At 28.3% G+C, this 23,505-nt stretch overlaps 1 protein-coding gene across 11 annotated transcripts in view; it reads right to left on the bottom strand.

The window, feature by feature from the left end:
- Nucleotides 1–4,999: 4,999 nt before the first annotated feature.
- The window catches only part of LOC100198560 (adhesion G-protein coupled receptor G2), a 98,725-nt gene continuing 80,219 nt past the window's right edge, over nucleotides 5,000–23,505 (bottom strand). For all 11 annotated transcript variants that reach the window (XM_065820212.1, XM_065820211.1, XM_065820218.1 and 8 more), the window contains 10 exons: nucleotides 13,148–13,251; nucleotides 12,960–13,062; nucleotides 12,636–12,786; nucleotides 11,561–11,694; nucleotides 11,189–11,286; nucleotides 7,577–7,703; nucleotides 7,372–7,488; nucleotides 7,163–7,211; nucleotides 6,606–6,646; nucleotides 5,000–5,316 (listed from right to left, as the gene is read on the bottom strand). In XM_065820212.1, the coding sequence (XP_065676284.1) occupies nucleotides 5,215–5,316; nucleotides 6,606–6,646; nucleotides 7,163–7,211; nucleotides 7,372–7,488; nucleotides 7,577–7,703; nucleotides 11,189–11,286; nucleotides 11,561–11,694; nucleotides 12,636–12,786; nucleotides 12,960–13,062; nucleotides 13,148–13,251 (1,026 nt within the window). In that variant the 3' untranslated portion in view covers nucleotides 5,000–5,214. The remainder of the gene's footprint in view (nucleotides 5,317–6,605; nucleotides 6,647–7,162; nucleotides 7,212–7,371; nucleotides 7,489–7,576; nucleotides 7,704–11,188; nucleotides 11,287–11,560; nucleotides 11,695–12,635; nucleotides 12,787–12,959; nucleotides 13,063–13,147; nucleotides 13,252–23,505) is intronic.

Raw genomic sequence — 23,505 nt, 5'->3', positions numbered from 1 at the left:
GCTTCTCACATACGATCTGAAATCCATAGGGCGTCCGTTAGTATTATTGCCTAGGCAACACTAGAATCGACCGTTATCCAGCAGCTTAATCACCACCAAAAGAAATAGATAGTTGCACCGCTTTATCTAAAATATTTTATAACTCTTACTTTATTTGGTAGTTCTTCGATCTCGTTTAGATAAATTTAGATTAACAATCAATTATTAAGTTGGTTTACTGGATAACTAAATATTTCTTCTTAATATATTAGATAACGCAAGGCCTTGATATTCTTGGAAAGGTTGAAAATAATTCAAACTTTCGCATGCTACTTAAATTACGAACAGATGATTCTCTGAAACTGTAGAAATAGTTGAAAAGTCCTAAAAAGCAAAAGTGGTTCTTGCCTGAAATTGAAAATGAAATCCTACCAGACTTTGCTCATGCAACGTTTCGCAAGCTATGCGAAAGTACAATGAAATCACAATTCTATAGTTTGATAGCCAATGAAACAGCGGAAGAACACGTTTAGATTTGCATTCGGCGTGTTAATAAAAAATTTAAAGTTAGGGAGCTTTTTATGGGATTTAGCCAAACCGAGAACATCAAGGGCGCAACTTTTGAAACTGTTTTATGGAAGTTTTGATTTGATTTTGCCTGTTGATTTAGAATTGCCGGGGCTTACATTTTGACGGATCGTCTAACATGTCTGGAAGTATCTAAAGATTGCAGACACTATTGAAAGAAAAAAATAAGCGGGCAATTTACGTGCACTGCCACGCTTATAATCTAAACTTGGTAGCACAAGATTCTGTTGAAAATCAAACAGAAATCAGGAATATAATAAATTTAATGCAATAATTGCATTTGCCCGTGGATCACCAAAACATCTGGCATGTTTCAATAAAATTCGAAAAGTAAAGGAAGTAGAAAGCGGAACATCACTGTGGCTATTTTGCCCCACTCGATGGATCTTTAGAAAACCATTTACTATATTTATTACGAGTGATTATTCTGCCATCATCAGATGGTTAGAAGATTTTGAAAATCATTTTGATAATTCTGCCAAAAATAAGCCAGAAGCAGTGGGTTATCTGAAATCTTTTTGTTTGATACATTTTTCAAATTGGCAACTTTGAGTATGATCTTTACGATAATTGAGGATGCTAATACAGCATTCCAAGGTAAATATTGTTTTCTTTCATAGTGTTTTTTTGTATATATACTATTTTAGGCAAATTATAATATTAAACTTTTATTGAAAAAAAGTTTAGACATAAAGCTTAATTTTTGCAAAGCAAAACTACTATCAACACGCTAAAGGAAGTGTTAAAAGAAACCCAGGTTGATATTCGCTTCTAAGTCTTGTGGGATGCAGCCGTTGTAGCAGCAGAATGTAGTTTACTTAACAAACCGCAGATGCCACGGAAACGTAAAATTACATTATAATTTACTGGAAGTAGAGTTCCATACTTTGCTACGACTCCAGATGATCGCTACCGCTAGCTTTACTATACATTTCTGGATTGTGTTATAACGGGGTTTGCAACCTATTTTAAACCAATTAAAATCACTGAGGATTTAGCAAATGTAGAAAAATTTATCATTGGTCAGTGCTGGGATGTAAGATTCGTTGAGGCTTTTTACAAAGATGACTTCAAAGATTATGGAAGAAGTAGGACGAGTTTAAAGCTTACGATGAGCACGTATGTAAGTTTATTGATTGAAATTTGATTTGCGAAACTAAAGCAACTCGATATATAGTTGCTAAGGATGTATTCAGAACATTTATCAAAAATGGCAGAGTTCGTGGAATTTTATTTACTCCTCCTTGAAATAGTATATTTCCTGCAATTATTACTTTATACGGTGGAACAAAAAAGATATTGCCAATTCACGATGTTTCAGCGATTCTTGTAAACAATGGTTATGTATCCTTAGCATTACCTTATCTTAATGTGGACGATATTCCTAAATTAAACACTAATATTGATATAGAATATTTTGATGAAGTTATTATCTATCTTTAAAATCTTACTTTTGTCGATGAATCTTCAATTAGAGTTTATGGAATATCTAAAGGAAGTAGTATTGCTTTTGCGATGGCAACTGACTTTACTTGTGGTAAATGACTTATTTACCACAAGTAAAGTCAGCTGTTAGCATGAATGGATCTCTTTATAGTTTTGGTGGCACTACTTCATATCAAAGTATTATTTTGCCTAAGTTTGCTTACGGAAGCGAAGAACATTACGAAATCACTGAATATAATATATCGACTGTACAGAGCACAAACGTAGTATGTCCACATTTTTATGAAATCAATATTTTACTATATTCTTATTGGCAGTAACATAAGCTTGCAGAGGACATTTGTAATATGTCAACAAGTAATATCCATCATTAGATATAACACAAAACGCATAATACTTTGCTATATTTTACTAATGGTTTTGAAAATTGAAATCCGTTTTTCTCCATATTTTGGTTTTTGGACATACTACGTTTGTGCTCTATACAGTCGATATGTTTGATGAATTTTACATACAGGAGTTCAACTTTAAATGACCCCTCGTTAATTCCTCTTGAAAAATCAAAAAGAAAATATACTATTTGTTATAGGTTTAGATAACGAGTTGGTAAATATTGATCATTTTAGAGATATTTTACATTATAAAACGAGTTTAAACACCGGGCATAACTTTGAAGTTGTTACTTAATAGGGTTTAGATCATTTAGTAGATGCGCCTTATTTGCCAGTTTGCGTTTGTGTTCCATCTATTACTCATCCACAGATATTTATTAAAAATGGTGAAAGAAACACCCAGAAACATGCGCTGGCTCATATAAAAGTATGGAAAAAGGTGATAGAGTTTTTTGATTGATCGTTAAAAATTTCAAAGTTACATTGTGACTATTTTTAAAACTATGATTTTTCTAGAAGTAGTAAAGTTAATATAAATAACCTTAAACTTGACTTCACCCAAAACTCGATCTCATTAAATATTTTTTTGCCCAAAAAAATGTCCGAGCTCATTTCGTTTAAAGTTATATTAATTTGATAATTTTTTATTGTCGAAAAAAAAAAAGTTTATTTTATTTTTAATTGCAGAAACAAAATTTATTTTCAGATGTAATATAAGTAAAAAAATCTATGATAAATGAAAAAGGTAGTATAAAATACACAGGTCAACAACAAACAAATTTTTTTCTGGTCCGAGCAAACAATTTGTTTTTTGTATAGATTTTGATTTCAAATATGCAACTTATTTTTTACCATTACGTCAAGTTGTCAAGATATTTGGGTTCAAATCTTTAGTATTTGGGGTAAAGTCCCTAATATTGTCGAAAAAAATGTTATTCAAAAGTATGTCAACCTGGGTTGGGCGTATTTTTATAGAGATTTGTTATTCGTTTTTAATAAAAATAAGTACTTTTTGTATTATTGCTGAAAAGCATTTTGTCAAAATTTTTTCAAGAGTCTTTAGCATTTTTTCACATAATTTTTTTGTCAATAAACTTTAAAGAAATATATTTATGTTTTCTAAAATCTCTATGAAAATACATTTCCTTTTGAGACCCAGGTTGACATACTTTGGAATAACTTTTTTTTCGACAATATTAGGGACTTGACAGTTGTAAAGACATTTGGGTTCAAATCTTTAGTATTTGGGGTAAAGTCCCTAATATTGTCGAAAAAAAAGTTATTCAAAAGTATGTCAACCTGGGTTGGGCGTATTTTTATAGAGATTTGTTATTCGTTTATATAAAAATAAGTACTTTTTGTATTATTGCTGAAAAGCATTTTGTTAAAAATTTTTTTAAGAGTCTTTAGCATTTTTTCACATAATTTTTATGTCAATAAATTTTAAAGAAATATATTTATGTTTTCTAAAATCTCTATGAAAATATGTTTCCTTTTGAGACCCAGGTTGACATACTTTGGAATAACTTTTTTTTCGACGATATTAGGGACTTGACAGTTGTAAAGATATTTGGGTTCAAATTTTTAGTTTTTGGATACTAAAGATTTGAACCCAAATATCTTTACAGCTTGACGTGATGGTAAAAAATGAGAAAATTCTTTGAAACAGTTTAAAACTGAATCAAAACTCAAACATTTATTACCCACAGATTTTAATTTGGTTTTAAAATAGATAAAATTAATTCAGGTAAAATCAATTAAAAACTAAAAAACAATTAAATTATTTGAAAATGAAATTTAAAAATAAAAAGTATTAATTACTTTATTAAAAATTATTAAATAAATATTGTATTACATCATACCACTTGGTATCCATCATACCAGATGGTAGCCGCAAATATCCAACATGTGACTATAACACTTATACCGCTTGAATATTATAAATCAAATAACTGTACATAGCTCAAATCTACGCCATGACATGAAATATTTATGAAATGGCATGGCCTACTATATAGTAGGCCATGCCATTTCATAAATAGAGTTTCATAAATATCACATAAAGCGCGCACATTTCATAAATATCAAAGAACAGCTGTTTTACTATTTTATAATTTTCAAATACAGCTGTTAACAGCTGTTTTACTGTTTTTGAAATTCGCACCCCCTCCCCCTCCTTTTTTTAAGCAGACAAGAGTTAATATATTTTAGTATAATAACATAACATACAAATATTTTATTTGTGCATCTTTTTTAAAAACCTAAATGCACATGTTTTAAACTGAGAAATAAATCACATTTTACACACCACTACTATATATATATATTTATTTATATATATATATATATATATATATATATAATATATATATATATATATATATATATATATATATATATATATATATATATATATATCAGGCCCGTAGCAATTTTGGCAGCAGGGGCATTTGCCCCCCTCCCAATAATTTTGAAGAAATTGACTGAAAAAAAAGGCGTTAAAACTATTTCGGGGTAGTACTCCCCTCCCCCCCCCCCCCCCCCACAATATAATTAATAAACGCTGCTTAGTTCTACAAAAAAAAGAAGATAAATGCAATACTATGTATACAAACGCAGTTATGTACACACATTATTGATTAAGTATATACACATCGTACAGCTAAAGCAAAATTTTAAAATAAACATTTGTTGTGGTCATTTTAGATAAATTAGTATCTCCACCGGTTTTATTTTAAGTATATAGTCTTTAGAAGAAATATTAGCAATATCTTCTTAAATATCAAAGCCTTCATTTTTTAACTTTAGACTAAACTTTGATGTCAACATTGGTGTTGTTGGAATGATTTTCGTGACTTGTCAATTCGGCATTGTTTAAAGAGTAAAATGATGAAGAGTTCTTTGTTTGTACCTAAATGAAACCAAAATAAAAAACAACTGGCTTTAAATAATTTTTATTGTCTTAAACAAATTTTTTAAGCTATCACCTGCTATGTTGGAAGTTAACAGAATGAGAGTTAAAGAGAAAAAAACAGTTGCCAGAAAACTTACGTCCAGAAAACTTGTAGACAAAAGAGAATTCAAAAGCTTCAATATTCATTGAAAAAATTTAGATGAAAACGCTTTTTTAGAATAAAGAATAAGGTTTTTTGAGAACAAAAGATAAATGCTCGCTCGAGTAGCAACCATGGTAGTATTTGTAGAAGAAAGGTGTGCAATCTAAAATGATGATACAGGGGTTCAGGCTCGGCAGCTAGATCATATGGGCATATATATATATGCACATGCATATATATTATATATATATATATATATATATATATATATATATATATATATATATATATATATATATATATATATGCATATATATATATATATATGCATATATATATATATATATATACATATATATATATATAGATATATATATATATATATATATATATATATATATATATATATATATATATATATATATATATATATATATATATATATATATATATATATATATGTATATATATATGTATATATATATATATATATATATATATATATATATATATATATATATATATATATATATATATATATATATATACACACACACACATATATATAAAGGATCATTTATTCAATTTAAAAATCGAAAAAAAAAACACTGCTATTTCCTAGGACATGACTTCAAATTTTGCTGCTAAACTAATTTCTCAATTAAGAAACATGGACTAGGAATCTCGATCGACAAACTTGGGATTAACTACACTTTCAGAACAAAAAACGAGAGGCGATTTGACTCAGTAATTCAAAATCTACAAGAATTTTAATGAAGTCAAGTTCCTAAATCTAAATGAAACACCCATTTGTTTCTCAAACCACCCTGCAGGAAACTTACGAAACAATATCCACAACTATACTATTGTCAAAGAAATTTCAAATATCCTGCATAAACATGACATCCTGCCTAATAGAATTGCATTCTTCTGTTGTTTCCTTAATTTCTGTCAACGAATTTAAAAGACGAAAAATTTTGTCGCTCCACTAGAATAAAAGCTTCTATGGCAGGACCTCACTAGATGTCCAGTTTATAGAAGCTAACTACTTCTTTTGTAGATTATTTATAGTAATAATAATAATAAATACATACATACATACATACATATATTAATACATATATCAATAGAAGTTAAAACTTACATAAGAAAGATTTGTAACTTTGGGTGAATTGAGCGTGTAAACTAAATAAAAATTTAAAAAACTTAAAACTGAAAACGTTTTATTTTAATAACCTTTAATAATTGTCATAATAAAATCCTTTTCGATTTTAAAATGGTGCTCAGAGAATCAAAAAATGACTTATAACAATTAATTGTTTGCCTAAATTTTATTTTTAATATTTGAACACTTGAATTTTTTATTAATATATTTAAATATATTTTTAAAATATTGAACATAATGAAGGTTTAATAAAACTATAAATAATAAAAAAAATAAAAATAAATGAATTTAACTAATAAACAATAAATTGGGCTTGCAATTTTTTGTTATACAACATAAAACAAGTGATTAACAGAAATTTCAAACATGCCCACCTACACAACCCACCAACCTATCATATGCCCACTTACCTCTACCTACCTCGTGTCCACCTACTTCAACCCTCCAACCTATCTACCTCATGCCCACCTACCTCAACTATAAATTAATGTACATATATATGCATAGTATGAAAATATTATATTATACATATTTACCTTTTGATTCGTGAAAAACTAAATTCCTCAAATTCTCTGCTATTGTTCTCTAAATAAAATTAACTTTAAAGTCAATTATTTTTAAATGTACGCAGCACTCACTCTTGGGTTAACAGTAACCCATTTACCCACTAGACAGTAATTCATTATCATATCAAAAATGGAAACATGAAAATAGAAAACATGAAAACTGATACAAAACAACTTACAAGGAATGAGAGTTTTTTTTTAACCGTTTTGTTTTGTAGACGATTTTCGTGTAATCTCTTTAAAGCACTTCTCACTTCTGTGTTTCCAATGCAATGAAGCAAAAATATAAAGACGCCCTATAAACACAAAGTTCAAAAAAATTAACTATAAAATGAATTTTTCTTTTTATCACCATTACCAGTCTACAATTTATTGATCCATTACCTGGACAGATGAAGAAAGTGTAAAAATGTATTGATACACAATTGCATTTGAATTCACTGCAAATATTCCAAATGTCCAAGTAATGCCAAGAATTGGAAGCAAAATAACCATTCCTTTCAAACTTGCTCTGCAAAAAAATTAAATAGAATAGTTTTTCTATTTACCATATATATATATATATATATATATATATATATATATATATATATATATATATATATATATATATATATATATATATATATATATATATATATATATATATATATATATATATATATATATATATGTATGTATATATATTTATATAGTTATTCCTGTGTCAAAAAAATCGATGAACTTTTGTTACAAAACATTGAAAACATGTTCAATTCCTCTAGGTTGTAAAAAAAAATTTCACCCCACAATTAAAATTACGAATCATCATTTATTTAATCTTGTTACTGCTACTACTAATACGTGTGGTTTGCTGAAAATCATTTAAAACTTGTATAGATTAGAAGTGTTTAGAACTTTAGAACATTTTGAAAATTCCAGAATATTTTAGACGACTTTAGAACATTCTGGAACAATTTAGAACATTCTGGAACAATTAAGAATATTCTAGAACAATTAAGAATATTCTAGAACAATTTAGAACATTCTGGAACAATTTAGAACATTCTGGAACAATTTAAACTGTGTATATATAGCTGCTTATCTAATTTTATAGTTATTACGAAAGCAACACATGGCGACACACAAGCCTAGCAATAGTAGTATTTAGAAGAACAAGGATGTCTGGACCAATAATCTGGTAAAATTTGAAGACTCATAAAAGAAGAATGATCCCTTTGGAAGAATATTAACTGGAAGAAAAGTGAAGAATGCCTCTACAAAAGCAAATTATCGGACGCTACCATTTCCATGGACCAAAAATTAAGGAAGAAAGGAGCGAACAGCAGAAATTTCCAAAGAAGTCTACAAATTGTGGAAGAATAAACTGAATTTTTCTCATGTATCTGATCAAGTTATACGAGCAAAGCGTGATAAAATACTGAAATGTTATGATGAATGTGTCAAGTAGGGAAGCTACAAACCTCTTGATGAAATTTTTGATATTACTAAAGTGGATGGAATGTGGTTATCTTCCAAGGACAAGCGATTATACCATCTCCAAGTGGAAAGCAAAGGAACAGTGGGATACTCTACAGGCCAAGTAGCCAGTGAAGAAGCGATCCATACCTCTAAAAGACAAAAACTTTCAAATAGGTTATCCAACTCATCATCTTACTTTCCTGGTTTTAGTGATTCTGATTCTGAAGCTAACGACAGCGAATATGAAAACAATGAAGGAGAAGGAGAAGGAGATGAGATGAAGCTACTCCTAAACCAAGCAGAAAACATCATAAAAGCAAAATTGCAGTCAACTTGGTGACCTACACAAGAGTATCAATAAACAATGCTGCTAACATATGCAAGCAATTGGCTCGTGAAGGCATTTACATCCCAACTCCACGTCAATCAGCTATTTACAAGTCAACAATCAAAGAGGCAATCAAGCTGAAAAAAGAAATGATTGAAAAGTTGCATATGGAAAGTTGGTCCTTACACTTTGATGGCAAGCGCATCAACGGAATCGATTATCAAGTCGACCTTAAAAATGAAAGAAGAGAAATCAAATTGGATGTCCTGGGCTTGGTAGATGGCAGGGGAAAAATTGAATTTCACTAATGGAATACAATACAGACGATTGTTGCAGATACCACCAGCATTAACACTGGAAAAAACTGAAACTACGTTCCAAAGTGACTCCTTTGTGGTGGGTTTGGCAGCAGCAACCACCTCCTTTATGTCAGCCCACAAATTCTCGATTGGGTTAGAATCTGGCGACTGTGCTGGCCACTCCATAATATTCACTTTATGCTCTTCAAACCAATTCTTCACCTTTCTTGCTAGTGTGCTTTGGGTCATTGTCCTGTTGGAACACCCAGGACAACGGCATTTCATAGTCTGCATACGGCAACATCACTTTATCCAATATACCAACATAAACGCGTTGGTCCATAATAGTAGTAATGTGATGAATGAGCCCTACTCCATAATAAGAAAAGCATGCCCATATCATTATACTACAACCTCCATGTTTAATAGTTTTGATGGTATATTTTGGATTGTATTCTGCATTCGGCGGTCTTCTGACCTCCATTTTTCGAGTGGCTAATTTGAGTGCTTTTTAGCAAACGCAATACGCTTTACAATATGTCTGCCACTTAGAAGTGGAACTTTTCTGGGGCTACAGGCTTTTAACCCATTAACTCGCAGACTACTATGAACTGTTTGTACTGTTGCATCGATGTTAAAGCCCTTTTTCAGCTCGGTAGCTGTTTTAAAAGGTTCCTTTTTAGCCTGTCGGACTAAGCGATTGGTCAGCAATGTTGAAATAGAACGTTTTCGACCACGTGTCTAAGGCTCTTCTTGAAATTTTATGGCATTTCTTATCATTTTATTGGAACACTTAACTAAACGACTAACTTCTCTATAAGATTTTCCTGCTGATATCAACTTTCGGATAGGTTCCCATTTTTCTGCACTTCAATGCTTTCCACGTCCCATTTTTATATGTAAATGTCTCCTACTAATACTCACTAACATAAAACAAATAAAACAGCAAAAAAAAAACCCAATGCTTGCTATTTTCACAATTATTTTTACCGTTATCAGAGTATTTTACAACAAAAGAGTGTGTGGTGCTATTTTATTTTTCAGTCAGAATTGGCATTTTTGAATAAAATCAAGGAACACGAATCAGTTTTTTTCCCAAAATGATTTGTTTTAGAAAATAAACATGTTAGCTAATATTTCAAACAGCAAAGCTATAAAAGAAATTTTATTTTGCATGGTGTTTTCTTAACAAAAAGGAAAATACGCTTAGTGGTGCTATTTTATTTTTCGCAACTGTATATATATATATATATATATATATATATATATATATATATATATATATATATATATATATATATATATATATATATATATATGTATATACTTGTATAACTCTTGCAATAACAAAAATGTCTTACAATTCAGTTCAATTACAATCCAATCCAATTCAGTGTCAAAACCAAAATTTATTAATTTATTAAACATATTTAAAACAAGTTGTTTAATATTTAAACATTTAAAACAAGATTTAATATATTTATTCGACTATTTCATTTTATTTACCTATTTTTCTGAAATTTTTAATGTTTATAAGTTTAATGATTTACAGCTTCACACAAACAAAATGAAGACTATGTTTGCACATATTTCTATTTTAATAAGCATCATATATTTGATCTGAAAAACACAATGATATGATTAGATTTTTTTATAATTATTTGTACAAAAAAAAAAACATGTCAACAAGATAGACAAGGTATTTTGTTGAAATTTTAACAATGTACCTTGTCTTCCATATTTTTGGAGAAAAAAGATTGCACATTTGACAACAAAAAGTAGAGGAGACACTTAAGCAGTCTTTTCTACTTTTTGTTGTTATGTAGTGGGCCTTCACTGTAGTGGGCCCTCGGCTTTACAACCAAGGTGAATAATTTAAATAAAAAACAACTCTTTAAAAAAAATTACCTTATTTTTTGTCTTAGCTCAATCATATTCAAACTCACTGGATCATTTAATGATGAAACTAATATTTTAATCACCATCACCATGACCACCACATTGATCTTAACAAAAAAGAAATATAAATCTCCCTAAATTAAATTAAGCATTAGTTATAAGACTGATAATAATTAAAAATGTTAAATGTTGTATACACTAATGAGTAAAAAGTCGATAGATGATATATGGTTGCTATGGATGCAAAGTTCTCACTATAAGATTTTCTTTATAAGTTTATTTCTACAAGATATTTACCTTTTTTTAAAATTTTTTCAAATTGGGGAAAAAAAAGGTTTTATACTGAATTATTTTCAAAAAATTTTTCAAATAATGACTTACTAAAATCACCAATATAACTGGACCAACAAAAGCCCAAATCAGGCCATCGTTAATGCTGATCCAACAGTGCTCTTCAGTCCCATAACCATCACTACGAATAGCTGCAGATATGGAAACAATAATGATAGGTGTACCTTTCAAAAATAAATAGCAAGTATTACAAAAAATAACTGTAATAATTCTAATATTTCAATCACCTAGTCCCTAGTCGTTTTCATTATGATCATGATGAATAAATGTAAGCTTTTAATATTTTTATATAAGATTGTATAGCAATAATTATATAATTAATTATACAATCAGCTTATAATATTGATGATGATGTTGATAATTATTATCATCATAAGCTGCAGCAGCTTTTATCTGATCATTATAATTATAATTTGGAGCATTTTGTTAAGTTAACAATTTCATTAAAGTTAGGTTTTTAATGTAACAAATTGTCTAAATCTTTGTTTTGTTTACTTAATAACATATTAAACTGAAAAAAATGAAAAAAAGAATGTTTGAATAAATCAATTTTGCAACAATGCTAAAACTTATGCTTTTGTTAAAGAACTATTGAAAAGAACAGGACTGAATATATCCACCTACTGTATTTACCAGACATGTCACTATATAATAGTTTATCAGAATATTACTTATTAAAATTGATGTGGTTGGCTTTCAAGACATACAATTCACTTCTTATGTGCATATTAAATATGAAAATTTGTTTAAAATGGTTTGATGAATAGATAACCTTAAAAGACAAAGACTTCTTTAAACGTGAAGTCTGAAAACTGCCTAAAAAAATGTTAAGCTGTGGTAGTTTCTAAAAGATTATTTTTATAAATTATTTATGACTTAATTTTTATTTATTTAACTTTATAATTATTATTTACAATTTATAGTTACTGAATAAATAGATTTTTTTGAGTTAAAACAGGTTTTTTAATTTGTACATAGAAAAAAAAAAAAAAAGATTAAGAATAGATTTTTATACTGTTTTATATTTATATTATGCATAAAAAAAATAATTATCAAATGCATATTTAAAGGATAATAACCTATAAAACTTTTTAAAAAACCTTACCCCAACCAATACAGTGATAAAAATACATTTTTGCCCAGTTATTGTAAACGCTAACTATTTTGACATAAAGGTGAATGCCTTCACATAACATCCAACCAAATGCAGCAGTAAAAAAATAATGAAGCAACACTGCTATAAATGTGCATAGACTCTAAACATAAATTTTTTTATTAATACAAAATACTTTTTTTTAATGATATAAAATACAAAAATTAAATCTATTTTAAAGATCCAATTTGGTTTTAAAAAGAATATTTGCGTAATAGTTGATGGTTTACAATTCAAAAAACAAAACAAAAAAACAACTAAGTTTAATCTCACCACCTTGTTATAAGTTGCAGTAATCCCCAATAAAAATACTGTTTGAGCAATAGACAATGAGATAACTAAGTTTAAATGAATAAGGGAGCGTTCAGTTAACAATGATCTAAAAAAATCAAACCAAATGTTATAAAAATAAAGATGGGTTTTTTCTTTTATAAAAAATTAGTACTAAAAAAAAATTCTGTAACCTTATTAAATAGTATATTGCAAATGTAAACATGTAGGAAAACAAAGATAACCCACATCCCAGATACCCTATCCAAGATAATGCCAGTTTATCATTGTCACTTATCTATAAAAAAAAAAACTTTTATTAAAAAGTAACTTGTTTATTAAAGGCATTTAGTTACACTTTAACAATTTCTGATGATTTAATTGAATTTTACTAACTTCCTATATGATGCTGTTTTTTATCAAATATATTAAATAAACACAAAATAAAAAATATTTTTAAGGAAAAGTAAACTACCTATTAGGAGGACAATTCATTGTAACTTCCTAAGTCTGTTGCAGGCATTTCACTGCTATGTTACTAATTTTTTGATAGTGAAGCATGTGTATGATAGATCAAATGTTTGATCATAATCATATTTATGATCTTTTAAATCATTAGGGTATATCTCTAATTGTATGATTCATGAAGTATAGAAGTTTTTTTTAATATTTAAAAAAATATTGATGCATTTTATTAAGTGCTTTTTTACTTTTTGTGTTAAAAAAGTTTTTAACACAAAAAGTAAAAAAGCACTTAAACTACAACTAAAAACGCATTAAAACTACAATTAAAAACGATCCATCTTTTATCAATAATGATAAACGTCAAGTTAAAAACACTTTAATTAAGTAAAATGCTGTTAAAATCACAATGACAAAAATATAGACAATGTTTAAAAAATGCCTTTTCTCAGACTAGAATTAGTTTTGAACTTAAGGTCTGAAATTTAGGACCTGGATCTAAAGTTAACTATTCAAATCACTGGCTTTTATAACTCCAGTGATAGGTTTTTAGGACCTGGACTCCAGTGATAGGTTTAACATTTTGTTATTCTGTTTCTATAGTCAAAGTTCAAATTTTATTTTTAAAAGCTTAACTGCTTTAAAATTAAAATGTGTTTTTATTTTCAAAGAAAAAATAAAATTTTTTTTTTTTGACACCTTTAATACTTTGATTATATTACTGATAATTTAACACCTTTAATACTTTGATTATATTACTGATAATTTAATACTTTGATTACTACTGATTACTTACTTTGAATACTACTGATAAAAAACATTTTGACTTTTTGAAAATAAAATCAAACTTATATTCTTATTCATTTTTTGGAGTATCTATTGGATTCTGGATATATATATATATATATATATATATATATATATATATATATATATATATAAATATATATATATATATATATATATATATATATATAAATATATATATATATATATATATATATATATATATATATATATATATATATATATATATATATATATATATATATATATATATATATATATATATATACATATATATATATATACTGCATGTTGGATTGACTGAGTTAAACAGGGTGCAATAGTTATTATACCACATGTGGCATACATTATCAGGACCTGAGGTAGAGTTAATAGAAGGTGGAAGGCTACATTTATCACTGCAAATACAAGTCACAATGGACTAGAAACTGGTAAAATTCTAATTTGCTAAACAGTTTGTCAGTTTTTCTGCTTTTATAGTATTTTTTTTCTTTTTTACAGCAATGAATGGCATATTTATGTAAAGCTCTTACAATTTTAAAAAGATTGAAGATCAAGCCATATTGTTATAGCTACGCCATAGTCAGAATGCATCTCTAGCAGCCTTATGAGCATCTTTTACATAATCTGTCCGACCTGGCATTGGTTGTTTTTTATTGGAACTTGATTTAGTATGTTTAAGACACTGAGAAGATTGAGTAAGACATTTATTAATTGTACAGGTAGTTAATCTGCTTAATGTGCTTATGTGAGTTACAATGAACTTCACTACAGTAAACTACTTAAAATGATCCATGTTAATTAAAGACACCAGGTTAAACACAGTAGAAGTATCCTTTATCATAATGGTTGACAAAGCATTAAAATTTATTTTGAGAGATCTTGTTAAAGTAAGGTGAGCAGTAGAGTAGAAAGAGACATCAATTTTAAACAAGATATCAAATGCTAGAGGCAAGTGATCAGATAAACTGGTTGACTGAACCATATTGAAGTTAATAACTTGAGAGACAAGGCAGTGATCGATCCAGGAAGAGACCCACCATACTTTACTAATAAAAGTAAAGGAACCATGTGGAAGACAGATATCAGCTGTGACAAGATTTTCATCAGTACAGAAATCAATTAGAGATTACTACACAAAAATCGGAATCGTGGATCACTATTAAAGTCACCAGTAATAACAAATTTATAAAAATAAATGAAAATAAAAAGAACTTAAAAACTACCAAGGCATTCAAGATACTTATCAACATTCTCATATGAATCACAAAGCATGTAGACATTGATAATTGTGAACTAATCAGAAAAGTCATAAACAATTTGGATAGCAACAGACTATGAATTATCAGTAGTAATTACTTGAGTCCTGCAGAAGACAGTTTCATGACACAAGAAAGCAAAATCATCAAAAGGTCTGCCACAAAATCTACTGAAGAATGAGTTGGAGAAACATCCGAAGCCATAAAAACCAGGTACAATTTTGTTCAGGAAACTAAGTTTAGTGTTAAGTAACCAAATTTCTTGGAGATATAATATCATATCTGGAGACAAGAGTATATGTGTGGAACTTTGTACACCACAATAATTAAAGCAATAAATTCTAACTGCCATTCTCAAAGAAACAATCCAAGCAAAATTTCAGAAGTAAAAGCACAGCATTGTACAGCATTAGAGCGTTCACAACAGGAAATTGCTAAAATGTATAAAGCTTTGCAACCTTTTGTCAATAAAAACAAACACAAAATGGAAAACGACATCACTCTCCAAATAGGAAAGGACGGAGTGGGTCAAAATGTAAAACCACACCCAGGACAGACAGAATTATAAGAGATATTTGTCTGGAAAATAGAAAAAAATCATCCCTTTTTCTAACAAAACTTGTTCAAGAGTCTGAAATACAAATTTCCGAGCGCACAATGAAGAGATGTATGGCTGATCATACAAACCAGCTAAAAAAGCAAGGTTACCTCCAGCAATGATAAAAAAGAGATTGCAATAGGCAAAAAATCATAAGCATATGACTATTGGAGATTGAGAACATGTAATTTTGAATGAAATGTTAAAAAATTGTTTAAATGTTGACATAAATTTAATTACAACCACACTAAGATGATTTTTTCAGGTGTGTTTTTCAGACAAATCAACCTTTAAGATTTTGTTGAACAAAGCCACCTTTGTCCGAAGAAGACCAAACGTAAAAAAAAAAAAATCAACCAGATTGCATTGTACAAACTATTGAACATCCAACTAAAGTTATGGTGTGGTCAGTTATCAGTGGTAAAGACACAGGAACACTATATATTGTCAATGGGATGATGAACCAAATGCAGTATCAAGAGGTTATGGTGAGCCAACTTATCCCCCAAATACAAAAAAGGTTTCTAAATGACAATACATTTACGTTTATGCATGATAGTACTCCATGCCATAAAGCTAAAAAGATCACAAACTTTCTTAAAATAAAAATATCCCTGTTTTAGACTGGCCAAGGAACTCTTTGGACCTGAATCCGATTGAGAATTTATGGAACATTCTCAAGAAGGAAATCTCTTCCGAGGTTTCAACAAACAAAAGGGATTTGATTGAAAAATTACTCTATCATTGGCACCATGATGAAAAAAGACAGCAGCAATAAACTGTATTAAAAGTATGCCAGACCCAATACCTAAAGTCATCTTGTTGAAAAGAGGAATGACAAAATATGAATATTTTTTTATGACTTGCAATCAAATAAATAATTGTTTGTTAAAATGTGTGTATATTTTGAAAAATTATTTTATTGTTAAGGAAACATGTTTTATCAATAAAATATAACTAATATCGCAATTGTACTTTTTTTATACTTTTTACAAACCCTTGAAGTTAAAAATACAAAAAAATTATAGGTTATCATAATATTGTGGCCAGGGACTGTGTATATATATATATATATATATATATATATATATATATATATATATATATATATATATATATATATATATATATATATATATATATATATATATATATATATATATATGTATATGTATATATATATATGGTTTATACAATTTATTGAATATATATATATATATATATATATGCTTTATGCAGTTTATTGAATATAAATCTAGCTTGACAAGTATAAAGAAATTTTGCATGATCAGAAAAAATAAACTTATTGAGATACTGTGAGATACACAGCTTGCAGATTTCTTACACATGAAACATTCCATGATTTACCAACAACTAAATTAAGTTCATGGCACGTACAGTGAATAAAATATTCTTTTGAATTTATAAATTTAATCCTAGATAACACAACTCTTAATTTTCCAGACATCGCCCCTTCACCATCATAACTAGGACCACTATATTTTTGGATGTAATAACAAATATCATGAAGAGATTATATTTAGTGCAAAACTAAGATCAGTTGTTCTCGATTTATACTCAATTAATTGCAAAAAGTGTATATAAACTGATTATCAAACAAAGAAAAGAATCAAATGGAGTACTAAGTCCTATAGCTTTTCTTTCATTGGTGCACTTTGCTATGTAAATTAGAAGAGTTTTAAATATCTAATTTATGAACAGAAAAATCAATACATCATTTTTAATAAGTTTATTTTAGATAGGTAACTAAAATCAATAGGTAGTAAGTAGACAGTCTCTTTTGCCCCATCTCCATATATTGTAGTCGAAATAGACTTTTATGGTAAAAAAAAAAGTCTCTTTCAACAACATATAGTAGTGTGCAAAAGTAATTGGACAGAAACCTTTTATGTTATATTTTCTCATTAAGTTAACATTTTTAAATAAAATTTCGTGTAAGCTTGTCAAATTATACTACAACTATGATAAACAAAACAAAAATTCCCTTTTGGGAATAATTACTCAAAATTTTGCTAAAAGAATGGAAATGATTGGCTCAAAAGTAATTGGACAAACTAAATTCAAACAACGTTGATATAACTTAGACTATTTTAACTTCTTTTTCTGAAGGCAGGTTTCTATAAAAACATTCAATGATCAATAATTTGCAATGGGACATAATAAATATTTAAGTGAGGCAGTGAAAAAGTTGATTGTACAAGCATCTAATAAGACTGTGCAACAAATTTCAATAGATATGAACATTCCGCATCAACAGTTGGTTATGCATTAAATGTTTTTCAACAACGGAGTCACCCGGAATCAACAACTTTTTGCCAAGATAATGTTGTAGTAAGATCGTCAAAGGCAGATCTGCGCAAAAGTGCTAAAGAAATTCATAGAGAATTTACACAGTCACATCAAATTTCTTGCTCTTATGCAACAGTAAAGCGTCACTTAGGACAAAGCAACCTTTTTGGCCATCATCCTGTTTTAAAACCTTTTGTTTCTGCTAAAAGATTGTAGAGCACAGTTAAAATTCGCTAAAGAACATCTAAATTGGACAGCAAACCAATGGTAAAAAATAATATGGAGTGATGATTCAAAGTTTAATATGTTCGGTTCTGATGGTATTAAATATGTTCGACATCCAATAGGTCTTCCAAATGATGTTAAGTACCAAGTTTCTACAGTAAAGCATGGTGGTGGTTCAGTAATGGTTTGGTCATGTTTTAGCTGTGATGAAGTAGGTCTAATCTATCGAGTTCAAGGCATTATGGACCAAAACATGTATAAAAGAATAATCAAAGATATAATGCTGCCACATGCAAAAGACAAAACATTGCGTGGTTGAACTTTCCAACATGACAACGATCCAAAACTCACCTCCAAGCTAGTTGTGGAATTTTGGGCTCAAAAGAAAGTTTGTATCTTCGAATGGCTGTCACAATCTCCGGACCTGAACCCAATTGAACATCTTTGGGAACATATTGAGAGAAAAATTAGTGTTTGGAAACCATCTTATCAGCATGATTTGTTTTAGTTGATTAAGCACACTTGGGAGGAAATACCAATTAATGTTTTAATTAATTTGATTGATTCAATGCCATGTAGATGTAATGCTGTCATTGCGGCAAAAGGTTTTCCAATGAAGTACTAGGATTATGCACATATTATATACATTATGTAACAGAATATAACACTATGTAACATTATATATATTATTTAATAGAAATCTTCATAAAAAATGCTGAAAATTTATCCTTTGTTGAGAAAGTTTGCTTTTTAAATGACATTTACATCTTTAAATAACATTTAGTTTGTCCAAATACTTTTGAGTCAATCATTTCCATTCTTTTATTAAAATTTTGAGCAATTACTCCCAAATTTAGATTTTTGCTTTCTTTTTCATAATTGTAGTATGATTTGACATGCTTATGCAAAACTTTATTTAAAAATGTTAACTCGATGAAAAAATATAATCAAAAAGGTGTTTGTCCAATTACTTTTGGACGCTACTGTTTAACTAACTTTAACAATTAAGCTAGAATGTTGTCCAAAAGTTAAAACAATTAAAATAGCGCAGAAGTTTATCATTTTTTTAAAAACTGCAATATTAATGACTAGAGTGTTTTTTTAATTAATAGTGTTTTTGTTTTTGTTTCTGGTTTTCAGAAAGTTTTTCCATATTTTGTTGACAAAAAAAAAAAATTAAAATGCAAGAAATTTTTTTTTATTACTTGATAGACTGCCTACCCCAACCAAAACCTCAGTCGGTGTCGCAGCACTCCCTGGCGAGTCAGGCTATAAGATAGTCAATGTAGCAGCACTCCGTTGTGAGTCAGGCTATAAGATAGTCGATGTAGCAACACTCTGCGCATGATTTACAGTAAAAAAATAAAAATTAATTTGTAATTAAATTAATGGTTTTAACTTTCTGACAACACATGTTGTCAGAAAGTGGAACATTTGTTGGCATAAGATATATATTTATATATATATGTTTATATATATATATAACAACCGGTCAACAGTCGAAGACCGCCTGAAATGACTAAAATTGCTATTTTGACTTCCCAAAATGAGTTCTTTCTAATCATGCTTGACCAGTTGAAAAAAAAATCAGAGCTTTGAAAAACAAGGTTTTACAATTAATCATAATGAATAAATCATGATTACAAATAATCATGATTTATTGTTTATGACATGCTACTTTAATTTCCTTTGTTGGCGAATTTACAACATAAACTATATCTTTTTTGCTTCACTTATTTAAAATTATTTTCATTTTACTGGTGCTTAAAAACCTCTTTTTCATGAATGATCGAAGTTCTTATTTTATTATTTTTCAATTAAGATATATAATATATTGTTTTCATAATGATATATATAATAATTGATGACTTTTTGATTGTTTTTATAATGATATATATAATAATTGATGAATTGAAAAATGAAATATATAATAATTGCTGTATTTAACTGAGGACATTTTTTCTTATTAACATACTTTGTCACTTTTTTTTATTTTTTTATTTTTATATCTTTTTATTTATTTTCTCATAAGCTTTTGCTGCAAATGTCATAAATGAATGATTTATAGGTAAATTTAAAATTTTCTATAATAGGATTCTTAAAAATATATGTTTAGTAAAATCTTGTTTTATGTAACATTAGTAATTTTTGTAGAAGTGTTTCAAAAATCATTTGTCTTCTTAGTATTAAGTTTAAAAAAAATTTGCACATTAATGTTAATAACCTTATTAATAACTCATTTTTACAGTTTTTCAAATGAGCAGAGATTTTTAAATAAATTTTGAATTATCAATTGCGTGTTCACTAATTTTTTTCCCTCACTATAACTGAATGGTAATAGAAACATTAGATGCCAAACCCATGAGATTTTATTTTAAATTATCATTTTAAAAAGAACACAAATTCGGTAATTTTTGTGCATTAAAAATTAACTGACTAGTAATTTTTGTGTTTTTAGTTTCAATTATAAAGAACTATTGCTCAGATCAAAATTTAAACTAAGAAAAAATAAAAATTTTGACAGTTTAAAAAAAACAATTGACTGTCGATTCCATGCATTAGCCGATCAAATTGACCACTTGTCTTCAAATTCTTATTTTCCATGGTGTATATTGGGGCGGGTTAAAATTTTTTTAAGAAGCAGCATATTGTGGGAAGGAAGGTGGGGGTGAGGGATGGAGGACTGGGCAAAGGGGGGAGTTCCTATATATGTGTATAGGATGTATACCGATTTTGAGGTCTGTGCTAGCCTTTGTAGGGGTTGAACACAAAATCAGATTTTTGGCATTTTAGAGAAAAAGGGGGTATAAGGAACTTTTATGTATAATTATTTTATAATTGTTTTATTTTATATAATTGTAATGATTTAGATATACTACAAAAATATTCTACTAAACTGTTTTAGGTATTTTATTAGAATAAGGGATACAAGGTGTTAAATAAGGGATCTTAGCTTTAAAATGCTTTCTGTTCATATATTACCTTTTTTAAGCAAACAAACAAAACTTTTAGAAATAAAAAAAAATAGAATGAAAAGTTTTTATAGGCTATAAAAAAATGAATATTTTTATAAATGTCTTATTTCCATTGCACTTTCCAATCAAATTTAGGCATTTTTTCCCTGGACTCCAACAGGTTTATTACAAATTTGTGACGTTTTTCGTAGCCATATCTATTTTCTGATGCCATTGTGACTCCTTCAACTATTCTTGTCATATTTTGACTATGACAAGGATACTTTGGGATACCTAATGGTCTTTCACTGGCTTTCAAAATATCTTCATTTAAATAATCATTCAGTTAAGGTGGTGAATAAACTTCCTCGAAGTCCTAATTTATTAATTCACAGTCATTTTTGGCTCCAAGATTAAATGTTGTAGGAAGTATAAAATGTCTATTGGATTTGCTAGTATTCCTGGATTTAAGTATCCTTTGAATAGTTCTAACTTGTTTTATTTCATCACTTATCATCGCCAATAAAATATTCTCTGGGTTAGAAAAATATGAGTTTTACTTCAAATCTTGCTTCATTACCTCCTTTTATTTTACATCAATAACTGCATTTTTAATTTATTGAGCAAGATACCTAAAATTTTGAGCACCATTGAATGCCAAATAATTTGATTTGATTTGGAACGATCCTGGTGCATAGCATTGCATAATTATTGTAACCAAGTCAATAAGTTCTTTTGTTGGCTTTTCTGTAGAAATATATAAGTGTAGAATAGGATTCGCTCTTGTAAGCCACTGAACATGATGAATGTTTCCGGGAAAATTTTTAGAGATTTCATTTGAAACATCTCCTGATTGAATAGATAAACAGATACTGTAAAGATATTTTTGATTTGTAATTAATTAACTAAAGATTTATCTGGAATTAAATGAAAAGAACCATTGATTTTTTTGAAAGTAACTACTGCTAAATTAGTTAAGTTCTCTGTTATTTTTGTACTAATTTCTCCTTTAAATGATCAAGGGCCAGAAGTTTTTCCATCAATCAACTCAAATACATGTTTAAAGGGAAGTTCATTTAAATGTAGTTGACAAATGAGCCACTGCATTGGTCTATAGAGTTCTGTTTCAATTAATTTTATCACCCCTCCAAATTTTCCAGTTTTTAATATCGTTGCATCACATAAGAGAGAATTTAAAGAACCACTGCTGCCAGTTTCAAATATTAAATGGAGAATTTCATTAGAAATGCAGCGAGAAGTTTCATTATCAGGTGTTAGATGATCTACATAGCTGCTGCTTGGTTCTCTAACAATTGACAATTGTAATATCTTCTTCTTTAATTATTCCTGCAGTTGTTATTGTATTGTCTTTTCTTCCATCTAAACTAATACATTGTAATTTCAAATTTTCGCACTTTTTCTCGTTTACATTTTTTTGTCCAACACAAAGTCTTTCTCTTTCTACTTTTTTTCTATCAAGCATATTTAATTCATTTAGTATACCCATATCTTTTAGAGCAGCATTGACAATAGCAGCAGTTGCTTAACTGACACGATAACGATCTGCTATAATTGCTAGTTCATTGTAATGAAACCTATTTTGATTACATTTTTTTAAGACATCAGATTCCTATAGCTTGTCATATTCATTATTAGATTCATCTAATATGATATTATCCTCAGAGAATAAAAATTGTCATCAGTTATTTGTCTATCAATGTCTTTCTCAACATTTTTATGTGTATTTAACTGCTTTTGCCTTGTTACAATTTTTTTTCTTCTAGTTTCAGTTTTCTTTAAAGTAGATGTGTAGGCACGATTAATTAGTCCAAGTTGATTTGTGCGTTTCTTTTGCCCAACAAATGTATCCCCATTTTTTATTGGCACTTTAAAAGTTTATCTGCATTTCTCTCTTTCTACTCCTTAATCATAATAAT

The sequence above is a fragment of the Hydra vulgaris genome, chromosome 15 (genome assembly GCF_038396675.1).
Source record: "Hydra vulgaris chromosome 15, alternate assembly HydraT2T_AEP".
Lineage (NCBI taxonomy): Eukaryota > Metazoa > Cnidaria > Hydrozoa > Anthoathecata > Hydridae > Hydra > Hydra vulgaris.
Note: the sequence above shows the minus strand (reverse complement) of the source record. Positions and strands in the feature narration are given on the sequence as shown.